Source organism: Ursus maritimus, unplaced genomic scaffold (assembly GCF_017311325.1).
Source record: "Ursus maritimus isolate PB19 unplaced genomic scaffold, ASM1731132v1 scaffold_14, whole genome shotgun sequence".
In the NCBI taxonomy this organism is placed as follows: Eukaryota; Metazoa; Chordata; class Mammalia; order Carnivora; family Ursidae; genus Ursus; species Ursus maritimus.
Genome location: NW_024423786.1, coordinates 40,897,315 through 40,915,490, shown reverse-complemented (window position 1 = coordinate 40,915,490; position 18,176 = coordinate 40,897,315). Strand labels below are relative to the sequence as shown.

The 18,176-nt window shown below is 41.4% G+C and overlaps 1 protein-coding gene across 1 annotated transcript in view; it reads right to left on the bottom strand.

Moving 5' to 3' along the window:
- Nucleotides 1-18,176, bottom strand: part of SMARCC1 (SWI/SNF related, matrix associated, actin dependent regulator of chromatin subfamily c member 1) — a 164,302-nt gene that overhangs the window by 35,115 nt on the left and 111,011 nt on the right. Inside the window, exons 22-24 of the mRNA XM_040628898.1 lie at nucleotides 13,548-13,603; nucleotides 10,999-11,113; nucleotides 9,961-10,115 (exon numbers count right to left, since the gene is read on the bottom strand). Of these exons, the coding sequence (XP_040484832.1) occupies nucleotides 9,961-10,115; nucleotides 10,999-11,113; nucleotides 13,548-13,603 (326 nt within the window). The remainder of the gene's footprint in view (nucleotides 1-9,960; nucleotides 10,116-10,998; nucleotides 11,114-13,547; nucleotides 13,604-18,176) is intronic.

The window sequence follows — 18,176 nt, the reverse complement described above, 5'->3', positions numbered from 1 at the left end:
AGAAATTCAGTAATGAAAAAGTTTGAAATATTACAAGAATCACCAAAATGTGATACAGAGACGGGAAGTAAGCAAATGCTGTTGGAAAAATGGCACTGACAGGCTTGATCAACTCAGGATTGCCACCAACCTTCAATTTGTAAAAAAAACTGCGCTATCTGTGAAGCACCATAAAACGAGGTATGCCTATGTAACCACGGCCTAGAAGTTCCCCTGCCTCCCTGGGACTGTTTCCTCATTTGTGACAACGGAACACAACTGCACCCACATCGGGGTGTGGTGAGGACACACACAACGTACGAACAGTGCGTGGAGCACAGTGGGTGACTCGTACCTGTGAGCTGTATGCCCTGGGAGCCCACTTCGTCGGAAGACCCTCCTCTACCTGCACGGGACCACTTCCAACCTGTCTTTTCAAACTCAGCATCAAGCATCACTTCCTCTGGGCAGCTTCCCTGCATCATGGCTCCCACGGGCTCCATGACAACACTTACCGCAACTCTATCTATTCACCTAACTTTCACTACCTAGGGCCAAGGCCTGGGGAAACCCCATGCTTTGCATGCTTGGTAATTTGAGAGAGGGAGGAAACAAGGACATGAGGTGGAGAGTAGAGAGCAGGGAGAAGAGGCAGCCTTTATCAAAAGCCTAGAATTCACCTGTGCTCAAGGTTAAGAAACCACCAGAAATCTCTACAAGTGAACGTGGGCGCTTTGTGGAGTGACAGATGAAAAACCCGTGGCCTTCAAACTAAAGAAACAAATTTGAGGGGTGCCTGGGTGGCTCAGGGCATGATCCCAGGTTCCTGGGATCAAGCCCCACATCAGGCTCCCTGCTCCACTGGGAGTCTGCTTCTCCCTCTCCCACTCCCCCTGCTTGTGTTCTCTCTCTCACTGGCTGTCTCTCTCTGTCAAATAAATAAGTAAAATCCTTAAAAAATAAAATAAAATAAACAAATTTGAGTAAAAGACTTAGGGAAAGTCTGTTTACTACTTACGGCAGTTTGTTTACTACTAAAGAGTTACAGAATTATTCAGTCTGACCTCTAAAGAAAAAGTTTTAATAGGTATCAAAATTACCCCTTACCAAGTGTAAGACTGTTCACTGGTGAGCTTGATAACGTTTGGATTGAGTGGAAACAGGAGAAAAGAATTAATGTTCCACATCAAATGTGGCTTTTTCATATTTCGGGTCTTAGTAATAATGTTAGTTTATATATTAGCTCTGATTTTCTTTCTACAATTATTAAAACCAATGACTGCCCCTTCACTTCTGCTCCATCTTGCGGTCCTTATTTGTAAGAGGAGGAATGCAACAGGTTTCTCTGAAAGAAATGGCCTGGTCCCTTGCATTGCTTCACTTTCTTAATTTTGCTGACTGTATCCTAATGAATGTGTTAATATGCCATTTCTCCATCTCCTGCACTTCTAGATCTAGGGGAAGAGCCTCTTTTTTGATTTAACGTCTAGGACTGTCCTTATTTTTACTGGCATAAGTTTCTTTTGCACTTGGGAGAAGGCAAGAAAGTAGTATGCTTTACAGAATGGCATACATCCTGCTACCAAGACTCTAAGAAATTATGCGACTGTACAGATTTGGTGACATACATGTACTGAGTCAATTCAGAGAAGTCACAAAGGCTTATCAGAAGTAGATTCTGCAGGAAATTACAAAGCCTTCATAGGGCCTTGAAGTGACTAGGTAAACGTTATGAAGCAATGGACAAAAGTTGTTAATGGACCCAAATACCACTCACGTCTGCTTTAAAAAAAAAAAAAATCTGAGCAGGTAAAAGTGAGAGTTAACTTGTGAAATACATTACTGGACTGAGGGGGAATATTGGGGTTTATTAAGCACTTATGACATTCTAGACACCATGCTGTCTTTTCATGCTACTTCTTTTACTTCTAATAATAACCTGCTGGAAAAGAATTCTTTATATATAGAAAGAAACTGAAGATTAGAAAAGTTAATAATCTCACCAAAGGTCACAGTTAACTGGGAACTGAACTCCGTTCTAAAGTTCGCCTAGAAACAAAACTGGCCAATAAGAAAGGCGACACATGGAGACAGGGAGGACTTCACTGTATTAGATGTTTCCTTCTTTCTTCTGTTATATTTTGGTTCTTCAAAATCAGAAACTTAAATCACAGACATATTAAGAGAACAAAAAAAAAAGGTACTTTATTTTTTGAGCTAGCTGTTGGGTTTTTAATTGTAAAATGTTTGAAAACATTTTCATTAGAATGGAGGATTTTATCAGATTATGTTTCTGCATTGGTTGGGAACAGTCAGACTCCAAGTCTGCAGATGTAGGTTTTGATCTTGGTTCTACAACTAGTCACCTAACTTTGGGCTTCTCATTGACTTCTGTGGGTTTGTTTCCACCTCTATGAGATGGAAGAGATCAAGAAACTCAAAAATCATCCGTGACGTAACAGAGGAAACATCTTTGTTGTTAGGGATTAAGTATCTACTAAAGCAGCAATCCATCTATAACATGACTTGTGTAAAAATTAAATACGCAAAAGTAGAATAAATTTATGTATTGCATGTATAAGAGTTTCATTCCAATATACATTAAATGAAATTGTACATAATCCCTAACTAGATCTCACTTGATACTGACTCCTTAAAGGGACATTTCTAGCATCTTATACATGTTTAGTTTAGTTTGTTATTTTTTTCCTTCACGACTAACTGTATACCCTAATGGCTCAACCAAAATATAATGTTCAAGATTAGTGGGTTGACTGTGAGTTCCTAAGAGGTAGGCACCATCCATATCTCTTTGGTACCAAATAAATCTACCATTATAGCAGAGTCCAGCACATAATGGACACTCAGATACTGGTTTAATGAATAATCAAAATGTGGTACTTTCCAGCTTACAGAATGCTTTTTTAATACTTAATTTGTTTCTTGGGATGCCTGGGTGGTTCAGTCAGTTAAGCACCTGCCTTCAGCTCAGGAGATGATCCCAGGGTCCTGGGATCGAGTCCCACCTCGGGCTCCTTGCTCAGGGGGGAGCCTGCCTCTCCTACTACCTATCTCTCTCCCCCTGCTTGTGCTCTCTGACAAATAAATAAAATCTTTAAAAAATATATTTAATTTGACTCTTATAATAATCTTGTCAGAAAGGCAGATCAGAAAGGACTTGTGATTCAAACAAAATGATACAGGCTCAGAAAATTTATTTTAATGAATCATGGAATACTACATCCAAAACTAAGGATGTACTGTATGGTGACTAACATAACATAACAAAATTATTATTAAAAATAAATAAATAAATAGAAAGAAAATTTATTTTAGTTGCCTCACGTTAAGAGATAAGTAAATGGCAGAGCTGGAATTAAAAATTTAAATTAGAAATCCAATGGCCTTTTATAGTTATCTACAAATGTCTATTTAGAACTGATATTTTAGTGGATACCTTCCCCAGGGAATTCTTAGAAGGGACTTGTGGTAGATTAAAGATGGCCACAAAGTCACTGGCCTTCTTTCCATGGAAAGGAGGGTCTATAATCCCTCCTCTGGAATCAAGACAGGCTTCTCTCTAACTGCCTTGCCCAAGAGAAAACAGTGGTGCCATTTTCCAGCTCCCTGCTTGGGAACTTCATGTCCTGTCCCTTGGAACATTCCTTCTGGGAGTCCCCAGGTGCCACATAATAAGTATGTTCCAGAGACCACAGGGAGAGACCACAGGGAGAAACCATGAGACTGTATGAGGAGGGAACAGGGTCCAGCCACCCTTGCCAAGGATTGGGACTTGAAGGGATCTGTCTCAGACCCTCCAGATGAACCTACCATGAGGCGAGTACCACTACAATTCAACTAATGACCCCGTGGAGCAAAACTGCACAGGTGTTTAGGCTCAAATTCTGCACAATCATGAGATATAATAAAATGGTTGTTTGGTCTTCTTTTTTCTAACTACGAAGTCTTGTTTGGGGAAGAGAAACTTGGTATCTGGAAATGGGGTGCTGTTTTATCAAAAACCTTCAGTGTGGCTTTGGATCACGCAGTGGGCACAGGGTGAAAGGACCTTAAGAAAACCACTGGCGAGGGGGCGCCTGGGTAGCGCAGTCGTTAAGCGTCTGCCTTCGGCTCAGGGCGTGATCCCGGCGTTCCAGGATCGAGTCCCACATCGGGCTTCTCTGCTAGGAGCCTGCTTCTTCCTCTCCCACTCCCCTGCTATGTTCCCTCTCTCGCTGGCTGTCTCTCTGTCACATATATAAATAAAATCTTTAAGAAAAAAAAAAAAAAGAAAAAGAAAACCACTGGCGAGAGCTTTAAGACGGAGAGGTTACTGGAGGTGGGGAGAAGTCAATCTTTATTATATTAACAGCACAAAGTCGGGAAACATTGTCACTTCTAGTGATGTGGACAGTACAAAGGGTTATTAATGAACTTACGGATCTGGCTGGAGTGATTTCCAGGCAAAACATAAACATCCTCTAGGTATTTTATTACAAGCAGACAGAAGAGAAAGGAACCAAAGAAGGAACTATTCAGTCCAGGCCATAATTATTAGAGTCAGAAATCTCCCAGACAACTGAGAGCAAACAGAGCAGGATTTGAAAAAAGAATGGTTTCTCATCTCTAGTTGCTCCCAGAAAGGATCTGAAACTAGAAAATGGCTTCAGGACAAAGATAAATTCCAGAGCACTACATGTTAATCATGACCTCAGAGTAAACAGATCAAGGTGTGTGTGTAAGAGCTCCTGAACCAAGTACATGGTAGGATTTCTAAGAATCGTAAGGGTATGCCAACCTCTTAGACTCTCTCTACTAGATGGGAGGACCTCTATGTATCTTTACGAACATGTCTCCTATATTCTATATTACCATAAACTAATGTTTTCATTCAAGTTTGGAGTTTTCAATCAGCCATAATTTCTTTCTTCCCCCTCTGCCTCTTTCACTCTCTCCTTTTCTTCTGGGACTCTTACTGCAGGTCAAGAAAGCCCCTTCGCAGCAAAACTGGGCTGCTTTTTTAATGGAAAAGGAAAATGACTCAGAAGGCAGAATCCAAAGCCCAAAGGGCCAAGTTGAAAGCTGCAGAGAATAAGTCATAAGGGGCAGGACTGGGCCCCGGTGAATAAAGACCCTGGAAATGTGCACCTGACTAGATTTGAAAGTTGCCTTGAACCACGAGTGCTCTCTTGGTGCCTCCCATTTTCACCTTTCTTGAACGTAAGTGCAGTTTTTCTCTATGTGTCCCACCACTGTTATGTCAGTCCTCAAGTTCTTCCAACTGAGAAGACCAACATGCAAGGAGCTGTACCTGAAAGACCATTCCTAAGGAGCTTCACATCTGTACTTGATTTAGAGAAGATCTCAGACCCCCAGCTTTAGCCTGGTATCATAAATATGAGACAATGGAGTGTTGTTTACTTTTCAACCAGGAGAACTGTGGGTAATTTGTGACCAGAGGGCAGACTGCGGGGGTTAAGGTGGCATGCCTTCCATCTAGAGGTGTGGTCAACGATCCCCGCACCTTGAATCTGCACAGAACTTTTGACTGGTAGAGCTGGGTTGAGGTCATACAGTACCAGGTTGGGGGCCCAAGCTGTAAGACACTGATAGGTTCCCATTCTCATTGCTTGGGACACTCTTCTCGTAAAGTTATAAGCTTCCAACTCTTGTGATACCACCCTAATATGAAGAAGCCCAAGATGACTTTGTAGATGAGCTGTGTGGAGACGGTGATGCCAGCCAGTCCCGTGGTACAGCCACCCCTGGCCCCCCTCACAGCCCAGCCAAAGCCATGCAGAGCACGACTTTTCCAGCTAAGTCAGCCTGAGCTTCTCACTCACAAAAATGGTAAGATACAATAAAGTGATGATGTTCTTAAGCTGCCAGGTTTTGTGGTGGGTACACAGCCACGGTCAACTGGGACAAGAGCACTGCTGATGCTCAGGCTGCGGATTCCCAAAGGTCTGGCCGCAGTAATGACCAGGACCTTCCCAAGAAGGGCTGCAGGGAACACCCATCTCTTCACATACTGGCTTTATGGAACTTAAGAATGATGAGGTCTGGGGGTGTGCCCCAGAAGTATGCTATGTGGAGAAACAACCACAAAAAGATTAATGATAACAAAGAGGTTAGCTGGTTGTAATAGAATTGAGGTGAATTTTATATAATAAAGTACGGATTTCAAGTAGTAGAACAAGAGTAGGCTCTGTTTAGTCACATAAGGATGAAAGTGAAGAGAGGGAACTGTAGGCAAAATGATCAAATAGGTCAATTTTTCCTTCTGTCTTCTCTTCACAGTATCAAGTAAAAAGATATGGTTCCAATGATCAATGCACATACTATCAATTGATTTCAGTCAACACTTACTCTGGTAAAGCCTTAGGACTACAATGTACAATGAAAGATTTTCTATCTCAAGAGAATTTCAGGCAAAAGGGAGCAAGAGGTGTCACTGGGGGTGAGAAAGAATCTTCCTGTTACTATAGAACTAACACCCGGTAACCTTGAAGACAAACCTACTTTAGCCATTTCAAGGTACATGGACATGGGATGGTGACAGAACCAATCTGAAGAAAATGCCTGTGGTCTTAAGAAAATGTGATCTCTGCTATCTTGGAAGAACTGAATCCTCCTGCTGCTGAAAAAAAAGAGAACATATTCTAGTTTGGGGGATTTCTGGTTTATTCCAGCAATAGTTCTGGACTCTTCCTTCCAGCTAAACCTAAGCACCCAGATGGAAAGGATATAGAGCACCCAGCCAATGGCGTTCCTTCTCACACCCACACACCACTCTTCAGGTGGGTCAATTCACAGCTTGTCAGTAGGTGCAACGAAGAAATGGATATGCTACCAACGAGTCCCTCATATGGCAAGGATGGGGAAGAGCCAGAAAGCATGCCCACCCTCCCTGTGTGTTGTGGAGCTAGATTCAGAACCTATAATTACCACTCCATGTCAGTGTGACAAACAATTAAAATGTATCAAGGAAAACTCTTAATAACAAAGCTGTTTATAGATACAGAAGAACAAAAAGAGAATAAGAGAAAACTTGGATTGGCTAGATAGGCTGTACTAATTACAGTCATTTCAGTGAATTCCTTACCCTTAATTCCCATGTAGCACCAAGATGATTATGTGTGCTGTGAAATGCATGAGACCCAGCTGTAAGTGGCATTCAACAGCTCAAACGTGCCAAGTCATGCATCACACACATGTGTATCACTCACAGATCTGGGGAAAACGCAGCTGTCATGAGAATAACGATCTAAGTTCCCCGTTATCAGCAATAAGAGGGAGAGAGGATGAGGGAGTGAAAATTCAGTGATCTGGAAGGGAAATGTTCTTTGGACTCTTCTAAGCCTCGTACAGAGTATCGAAGGACCAGGGCAACTGATCCATAAAAGCAGTTTCTCTGCAGTAAAGGAACCAAACAGCTGTGGCAAGGCAGTCAGCCATGCACAATACACAAACTTTTGTGCCTGAAGCTGCACACTTTTACAGCTATGACGCCATGATGGTTTCATCCACCATGAAAACATCATGAAGCATCTGTAAGATGTTTTATGGAGTCTACCATTTTAGTTCCTTCTCTGGCAACCTACAGTGAAGGAGACACAGCGGCAGAGGGAGAAGAGACAACAGGAGGGCAAGGGAGAAAAACATCTTTGTGAGAGGGAAGTGGGCCCAAAACAGCCCAGCTGGAGAGGTCATAGTGGCTTCTGTCCAGGAGAACTGCAAGAAACAGTTCAGGTCAAACAGGCAAGAAATGATGCTTGAGAACAGAGAAGGGTCCTGCGCATGAAAAACTCGTAAATTCCACACTAAAGAGTTTGAAATTTTTGCCTGAAAGAGTTAGGGAGCTTATTTAAGGAAGTATCATGTTCCTGTTTGTATTTTTAAAGATTTTTCTGCATACTGTATGATTCCATTTATATGAAGTCAAAAAAGCAGGAAGTAATCCATGGCATTAAGAAACAGGCTAGAAACCATTCTTTCGGGGGGGGGGGCAGCACAGTAACTGGAAGGGAATATGAGGAATCTTCTGGAAGGCTGGGAATGTTATACTGCTTGATGTGGGTGTTGTCTGTGAGCCCAGAGGTGGGCTCAGTCTGCGACAAATTCACTAGCTGTAGACGTATATTCAATAGACTTATTCAAATGTAAGTTATACTTCAATGGAAAATTAAAAAATGAGAAAGATTCCTCTGAAAACAGAGAATGGGCTGAAAGAGCCAGGCAACAGATGATGGGAGGCCAGCCTAAGGGAGTAGTGAAAGGGCTGGGCATCACCAGGGGCACGACCACACCAGGAAGGATTTGGTGGCTCAGCAGCCGTGGAAAGTGGAAAAAATGAGAGGAGACAGAGAGGACCGCAGGCTGCATATCTGAAGACTGGGGGGATGGTGTGCTGTCTCCTGATAAAAGTCACAAAGGACAGGGGCGCCTGGGTGGCACAGCGGTTAAGCGTCTGCCTTCGGCTCAGGGCGTGATCCCGGCGTTATGGGATCGAGCCCCACATCAGGCTCCTCCGCTATGAGCCTGCTTCTTCCTCTCCCACACCCCCTGCTTGTGTTCCCTCTCTCGCTGGCTGTCTATCTCTGTCAAATAAATATATAAAATCTTAAAAAAAAAAAAAAAAAAAGTCACGAAGGACAGAAGCCCTCCTGGCCCCCAGCTCATTTGTGAAATAGGCCCAAGGCAGCCCTTAAGGTCCCTGGTGATAGCCTGAACCACGAGAACTCAGCTCACAGACAATGAGATGCCAGAGAGTCCAACCTGGCAGAAGAAAGAGAGGCTCCAAAAACTGCTTCAGCTGAAGGAACAAAACGGAACGAATGTGAAACCACGGTCAAACTGGTGTCCAGAGAAGTACTCACTTCGTCAAGGGTGCCCCTCAGTAGTCCCCAGAGGTAGGGGAAGGGAGAGGAGAGAGAATACCTAATACTGCAACTAAATCACCATGAAGATCGGAGGCATCCTTGGAAGAGCCTGGAAGTCTGAACACGCAGGACCTCCAGCTACTGCGGTGGCCGTCTGGACGGACTGGCTACACCCCTCCTCCTCACGGGTGGCACCCACACCCAATGGTGGGCACTCAAAATGGAGGTCCTGTGGTTTGAACTGGGTCATCTGTGGGTCTGTTATAAATCATGCATCACAGATTAAACACTTGGAGAAGTAGTCTGCAGCAGAACAGTCTGTGGGTATTAAAGACCATGAAAGAATATCTTTACCAATGGATTAAGAACAGCTCAAGATAAAACGATTAGGTATGTTCCAGTAAATACTGTTCAAAACGTGGGAACCTACAATGGAAGGAAACTACTTCGGAGGGTAAGATGGAGAAGAGGTGAAAAGGTTTTTTTTTAAAACTTCACATACTCATGCCTGGAAGGCTTTAAAATGCTAAATTAACACAAAGTGGGGAAAATAACATTCTCCTTTCTTCTTAAATATGCCGTGAAGCCAATACTAGGTTATAAATAGAGAAAACCACCCCCAGAAAAGCTGGCAAATTCAAGAAGAAAAAGAGTTATTTTAGGTCCCCCTCTCTCCTTTCAGTCTGTAAGAGCAGGGTGAAGTATTTATACAAGGAAACAGATTTTTGTCTTAAAAATCACAAACATTTCAATAGAGCAGAAATTGGAACAATAGTCCGAAACAAGTTCTGCAGGCCAATGTGAGGGACTTTAAGTTCTGCCCCCCATCCCTGCAGTGTCCACGAGCCGAAAGCTGAGCACGGAGCAGCACAAGGAACGCCAGGAAGGCAGCACCCCCCCCCAGCTTCAAGATCAGATCTGTGACTCGCACCCCCTCCCCCGCCCCCTCCTCCTGCCCGAGAATTCTTAACCTAGAAATGCCGGTCAAGCAGTCATCTCATGTTGGGTGCAAGGCTCTTTGTACTAACGTTCCCAATAACTGCAAACAAGGCGACCATTCAGGGCTGAAGGGAGCCTGGCAGGGGCTGTGAGCGCAAACCTTGGCTTTGGTTGCAGCTGAGGCGAGAGCAGCTGCTGCGGCCGTGGCCACATTTCCTTCGGAAATTTCGTGTTCTACTTTCTTCTTCCCGAGATCACTTTCTCTTTCTTTACAAGAATCAGTGAGTTCCTTGTTCTCTTCAGTTTCCTTTTCTTCTGAAAGAAATCAGAAAGCTTTATTACCAGTGTGCCCAGCCTCAATAAGCCACGGTACTTCTCACCTCCGCCACATGACAAACTAGGACTGCGGTTACAAAGAGATCTCAGTGCCGCCGCCGCCTTCTTTTTAAGATTTTTGCAGACTCATTCCATGCATGTAACTGCACCTCTATCTGAGACGGATTTTCTAAATAGTACACTTTGTCTCCCCTTCATTTCTCTAAGCTTTCTGTGTAGCTCCTGAAGATATAAATGGAACTGAGCCCAAAGACGAACAAGATCGGTCAATGCAATGCTCCGGGAAACCCTGGGGTCTGCAGGAAATCAGAAGCTGAGAACAAAGCACTTCCGCAAGCCTTCTGAGATGGGCACGATGGAGCCACCAGCTCAGACTCAGAGACTAAAAGGGCAGGTCTGTGTGGTGACTTCAGTCACACTGAACAACTTGTCCGTCTACATGCTGCGGACACAAGGCAGCCACTAGCATTAGCCCTGGGGGAGCAAAATAAAACTCAAACTCTAATGCACATTTACTGTTACATTAAGAAACAAACCCAAAACAGGTAAGGAAATATTTCTGCATAATTAAACTGGCCGCACTTCTCCAGTGCTTTTCAGTTTTACATAATGAAGTCTAAAGAGGGGGTGGGGTGCCTGGGTGGCTCAGCTGATTAAGCATCCAACTCTTGATTTTGGCTCAGGTCATGATCTCAGCATCATGAGACCAAGTCCCGAGCTGGGTTCCACACTCCGTGGGGAGTCTGCTTGAGATTCTCTCCTTCTTTCTCTGCCCCTCCTCTAGCTTTCCCTCAAATAAATAAAATCTTTAAAATAAATAAATATATAAAAAATCAAGTCTTAAAGAGTTTCGTCAAATTACCTGATTTGGTATCCTCACTAACTTCACTGTCCTGCTCCTTCTCACTATTTTTTTCATTTTCTCCGTCTTGTGCTTTCTCGCCTTCGTCTGTTTCATTTTCCCCTTTGTTTTCTGCCTGAAAGGGGTACAAAAGAAGAGAACAGAAGAGTGAGCAGAAACAGTCCTTCGACAAGTGACATTACCTTAGAGTAACAAAAGCCTCTACTATTTTTGGCAGGAAATGAAGTAGGTTCAGAAGGGCCTTAGAGAGAAGAGCTGGAAAGCAAATTAATAAATTCAAAGAAATACCTTTCACTTCCTCAACACCTGAGTGCTCACATGTCAATATGCCTCCAAAACACACAGTCCCTGCCCTCTCTGCCCTCTGCTATAAAGCCAGGTCACAGTGTCCAAAGGATGTCATGGAAATTCATGCATATTACTTACTGGTTAAACAGAGACAGGCTTCAAAAATAAACAAATGAATTATCGACTACCTGTCCAAAAGGACCAAGGGCATTTAAACTGATCAACAGAGAAGCAAGATGGAATGCTGCCAAAATAAAAAAGCTGACAAAGCCCTTTAATACAGTCATTTGCTAATGATTTTTGGGAAGAGCCACAACAGGGCATCAGTGATTATGCTCTGGGGACTAAAAACTTCAATTCCTCTGGTCGGAATTTGGTTTCGTTTATGGATTTTGAAATCCCTGTGACCTCGGACAAATCATGTAACATTGTCTATAAAATGAAGAGGTTATCACTGACTTGATGAGACTGTTTAGGAACCAGATGTATTAATAAAGGCATAAGTGTAAAGTATAAAGCATAATATTTAGAACAGCATAAGAACTATAGTTTTACTATTATCCTCATCCTCATCTATATACAATTTTAAAACAACACATGCAATCAAGACCTTAAATCCCAGCTTGTATATGTTCACTCATATAGTGAATGAATGCTCATCATGTGCTCCTCACCTTACCTTTTTCTCATTGAGTATAGTTGACATACAAGGTTATATTAGGTTCAGGTGTACAACATAACGATCTGACAATTCTATACATTACACGATGCTACGATAAATCGTTAGTGTCATCATATACCATACACTATTACAGTATTGACCATGTTCGCTCTGCTGTACTTTTCAACGCCGTGACTTATTTATTTTATAATGGGAAATTTGTACGTTAATCCTCCTTCACCTATTTTGCCCATCTTTCTAACCCCTTTCCCCTCTGGCAATCACTAGCTTTTTCTCTGTATTTATGTGTCTATTTCTGTTTTGTGTTTTAGATTCCACATATAAGTTAAATATTAACAGTAGCTGTCTTTCTCTGTCTGACTTATTTCACTTAGTATAATACCCTCTAGGTCCATTCATGTTGTTTGGAATGGCAAGATTTCATTCTTTTTCATGGCTGAGTAATAATATTCCTGTGTGTGTGTGAGATACACACCACTTCTTCTTTGTCTATTCATCTGTCAATGGACATTTGTGTTGCTTTCATGTCTTGGCTGTTATAAATAATGCTAGAGTGAACACAGGGGTGCCTAACTCTTTTTGAATTAGTGTTTTTGTTTTCTTGGGATAAATACCCACTACTGGAACTGCTGGATCTTAACGGTAGTTCTATTTTTAACTTTCTGAGGAAGTTCCACAGTTTTCCAGAGTGCCTGCACCAATTTACATTCCTATCAACAGTGCCCAAGGGTTGGTTTTCCCCACATCTTTGCCAACGCTTGCTGTCTTTTTGATGTTAGCCTTTGTGATTGGCGTGAGGTGACAACTCACTGTGGTTTTGATCTGCACGTCCCTGCTGATGAGTGATACTAAGCATCTTTTCATGTGTCTGCTGGCCATCTGGATGTCTTCTTCGGAAAAATGTCTATTCAGGTCCTTTGCCCATTTTTAAATGACGTGCCCCTGATCTCGAAGAGGCTATGAAGTCCTGTTCTGCCTTACTCACGTGCACTTGGAGCTTCTCGGGTCCGAGATTGGTCACAAACCCAGGGGGCACTCTGATGGTACCTTTGCACACTGGCTTTAGCATCTCTCCTTAACTGCCAGTGGGATCTTTGAGTCCCTCCGCTCCGCTTCAATTTCAACGTTAATAGTGCTACTGGCTCTTTAAAACCTACCTCAAATATCACCTTCTCATTAAGACTTTTCTAATTATTTTCCTGCTGGCAGTTAACTCTCCTACAAAATCCCTTAATATTCTATAATTCTCTTCTGGCACAAGTACAGGACCAAACCCTGTAATTCAATATTCATAAAAACCATAATTTTGTATTCATTTTCCCAACTGTGCCTGAAAGAGATATAAAAGAGGAGGTTGGGGAGTGGATAAATCTTCCCTGAATAAGTACGTGAAAACTGTCATAGGTTAGGCTTTGTGAGAATTATACCTTAAACCAGCAAAGTCCAATGGCTGATAGAATCATTTGTAGTTCCCTGAAAGGGATCAAAGATCAAAATAAACCCAAACCGTTATGCTATGAAAGTCATGCTCTCTCTGTGTCTTTTCTGTTGTAGGAGAATTCAAACACACAGACTTCACCTTTTCAGGCTGCTGACCATCAGTATCTGCTTCCATTTTTTCCTCTTCAGCCCCTTCTACAAGCAAAAGAACAAGAACAAGTAACACAATATGGAACAAAGATAAAAGCTATCACATAGCTGTGATGCTTGAAAAACAAGTACACACAATAATGTGGACAAGTCTCACAACTGTAAGGTTGACATAAGAAGTCTGGCATAAAACAGACTTTATATTAATTTCAAAGCTCAAAAACAGATGAAAGTAATCAATGGTGTTAGAAATCAGGACAGCCATTAACCAGGGAAGGGGCGAGCAGACAAAAAGTGGCTTCAAGGGGGTGCCTGAGGTGCCGGTAATGATCTGTTTCTTGATCTTGGGGCTGTTTACATGAATGTGTTTAATTTGTGAAAATGCATGGAGCTGTGCACTGAGGGTTTTTACTACATGTATAAAAATGAAAACCTCAAAAAAAATTTTAAGTACAAAGAAGCAAAAAAGAGCCCCAAATAATTTACAACTATTTAATCAATGCTTAATGAGTATGTATTTTGAATATTTTGTGTCGGGTACTGGAGAAATAATGCTGAGCTAGATATTCACTGAACCTCCAGGGCATCACATTCTGGCTGGAGAAGACACAAAGGAACAAGTCCATCACAGATGTGAATGTAGTAGACGCTGTGAGAAGGACAGAGGACACGACTGTTTCAGTCGGGGAAGAATACACCGCTACACAAGCGCTTTCTAGGCAGACATGGCTGGGGCTGGGGGTGGGTAGTACAAGTACAGAGAAGGATATTTCAAGGGAAGAGACAGAAAGACTCAAGGGTGCAGGGAAAATGGGAGTCCTTGGTGATGACTAGGAAAGGGGGGACAGATGGGAGAGATCAGAAGGACGGACATAATGCTCATGAGGAAGAGCCCTGAATGTGGTACTAAGGGAGTCTTAACTATATGCTGTAGCTAAGAAGTTAATGAAGATTTTAAAAACAAAGACAATACAATCAGACAAATATTTTTGGTTTTAGAATTTTATACGGAAACAAATATTTCACACATAATGACGGTTTGCTGTGGTTTTAAATAAAAACATTCAAATATCCTACAGTTTTAATTTGAATTTTATTCTCTTGTAAATGACAAGACTAATAGCATTTGTCCTCAGTGAGAATACTTAAAACATATTTAAACAAACATATTTAAAACTAATCGTGTTGAAGTTACTGAACAGGAAAATCCCTCCTGCTCTAATTCTTGCAGATGGAAGCAAACCTTGCGTCCAGAATTCTGACTGACCAGGAGCGCGGGGGGACAGGATAGTTTGGGATATCACGAATCTCACATAAGGTGGAAGATTACCACCTTCCAAAAAATGCCAAAAGACTACAGTGCCAGGAGTGGGGCCATAGTGTGGGAGTAGTGGAGCCAGGGTTTATATTTGGATCCTGCACCTGGATCAAGTATCTGGAAAGTTGGAGACTCAAGGTCACACCTAGACACATTTGCTTAAAGTAGCTCAGCATCAGGAAGCTGAGCCCTGGACTAACCAGGTCCAGGGCAGAGAAAGGAAGCCTGATTCTATAGTCGGCCGTGGGAGGGCGGGGGCGGATCTAAAGCCTGTGGCAACCCCTGGCTACCAAGAGAAACAAAATCCCCTGCAGACAGTTTTTCCAATCCCAATTGTAGCCGTCCAAGTATTGAGCTCACAAAGAGCAAAACATCAAGAGAGGAAGCCACTAATACTGAGCAGAAACGTTATCGGACAGTTTCAGCACTCAAGGTTTGCCAAGATGAGATCTGCCAGATCCTGAATCTAGCACAGCCATCGATGCAACAGAGAATTAAAAGAGAGAATCATAAAGATCTACGATCAAAAAGAGAGCATTAGAGATGTGTAGAGATTTTTTAAAAATGCAAAGGATCAAAAAATTTTCTAGAAATAAAGTCAAGGGAAACAGATTAAACCAGGTAAAAGGAAAAGTACAAAACTATAAAATACCTCTAAAGAAATGATCCATACAGAGACCACGAAAATGGGAAATACAAAAGCATAAAAGAAGATAAGCCAGGCAAAAGCAAATCCAAGGAACGGTGGCGTTTTCACAGTGCTATTACTTAGTACAGGCATCAATAAAGCATTATTAGAAATGGAGGGTGACAATGTAATGAAGAAAAGGTTTAATTCACCAGAAAATTTTAATTTTTCATACTTTTAGGAACCTAATAAAAGAGTGTCAAACTATATAATGCAAAAACTGACAGAAAGGCAGGACAGAAATGAAAATGTGCCTCACAGTGGGGGATTTGAATATACTTTACTCAATTAAGATCAACAGTGGATGTAAATGCAGCAAGATGGTTCTATCCCGACCAATCAGAGAACACATACGTATTTAATTTCAAGCTCACATGTAACATTAAAAAATACTGATCACAAATTAAGTCGAAGAGCAAATTTTAATAAATTTCAAAAAGTCAATGACATACAGCCCAAGGTTTCTCACCACAACGCAATGAAATTAGAAGTTCAAAATATACAGATAAATTTCTCTGTGCTTAGAAATGTAATTTTGGGAGTCAGTAAAAATAGCATGAAGAGGGAAATGTAAAGGCTTCTTAAACTTACATCAGAAAAGAAAAACATGCTTGATGTTTACATGCTCTATATTCTTGAGAAGCAGCAGAAAAAGAACAACAGAATAAAGAAGGTACAGAGAAACACATAACAAGGATAAAAATCAAAGAAATAAAAAACAAAAATACTGACAGAGTTAAAACATACAACAGAGAGACTCAATATACCCCAAACTTGGTTCTTTGAAATAAGAAAGTCGATAAATCGATGTGACAGGTCAAGAAAAGAAAAAGAAGGCACAAATTAATTGTGTAAGGACTGGAAGAAAGGTCATAACTATTAATAAGGAAAAGTCAAAACAAAAGTGACAAAGAACTCCCAAAAACTTTATGCCAAACAGAAAAATTTAATGAACAAATTATTAGAAAATGTATTTTACCAAACAGATTCAAGAAGAAAAAGAAGTCCTGAATAGTCCCATAACAAAAATAAAAAATAAAATTAAATTAAATTAAATTAAAATTTAAAAACTTAAACCAAATCACTACAGGTCCAGGTGTTTTTACTGGGGGAATTCTACAAAACTTCTAAGGAACAGAGGATTACAAACTTACTTAAACTTTTCTAGAGAACAGAAGAGAGAATACCCCCTCATTCATTCTATGAGGCCAGGATAACCCTGATTCACAGATCAGATACAGACAACAGATAAGGTATAGTAGAGCCATTAGGCTAAATTTCACTCATAATCACAAATGAAAATCTCCTAGGCAAAAAATCTGCAAACAGAATACAGCAGTGTATAAAAAAGGCACTACATTATGACAAATCAATATGCAGTATCAGAAAGATAATTTAACATTTATGAGCCTATAGATTTATTTGATCACACACACCCATGAAGTATTTGAGAAAACTCAGTATCTTTCATGACAAGCTCCTGGAAAACCAAGGACACAAGGGAAGTTCCTGAGCCCCCAGAAGACTATTATCAATAATCCTACAATAAATGTCATCCTTTCTGGAGAGATGCCTACAGTATCTCCTCTAAAATCAAGAGCAGGACACAGTAACAGTATTACTATGTCCCTTTAATGCTGCCATAGTGGTTGTAGCCCAAAATAGTCAATTAAGAAAATGAAGCAAGCAGTTACGATTGCAGAGAATAAAACTGTATACCTGAAAGAATCTGCCGAAAAGTTACTAGAAATAATCACAGGGCAAGGTGGTTAGCTATAAAATTAACATACAGAAGCAACCACATTTCCATATGTTAAAAACCAATTCTAGATAAAGACATGTGAAAAAAACAAAACCTGAATGATATTTGTAACACAACACAAAAAGTGTTAATCATATTATTCATGTGATTACATCACATTCATATTCATATTAATCATAAAGGACTAACTTCACTCTACTATTTTTTAAAAGAGATTTTACTTGTTTGAGAGAGAGAGAGAACGTCAGTGGGGGGAGGAACAGGGAGAGGGAAAGAATCGGAAGCAGACTCCATGCTCAGCAGAGCCTGACGTGGGGCTCTATCCCACAACCTGAGATCACGACCTGAGCCGAAATCAAGAGTCAGTCGCTTAACCGACCGAGCCACCCACATGCTCCAACTTCACTCTATTAAAATCAAGGACTTCTTTTCATTAAAAGATGCCGAAAAGGAAGAACAAGTAACCAAACAGGAGAAAACAGAGGCAGCACAACAACTAGAGCTGCATATCAGATTTATAAAGGAAACCATAAAAACTATTAAAAAGTGAGCAAAAGACAAAATAGTTGTGTTCAGAATGATGTGTGTATGCCCAGTAAACAGAAGATACTCAAATGAGTTACAGAGAAGTGTAATTTAAAACCACAACGGAGGGGCACCTGGGTGGCTGAGTCTGTTAAGTGTCTGCCTCTGACTCAGGTCATGATCCCAGGGTTCCGGGATTGAGCCCCGCATCAGGCTCCCTGCTCCACGGAGAGCCGGTTTCTCCCTTGCCCTCTGCCACTCCCCCTGCTTGGGCTTTCTCTCTCAAATAAATAAATAAATAAAATCTTTAAAAAGTTAAAAAAAA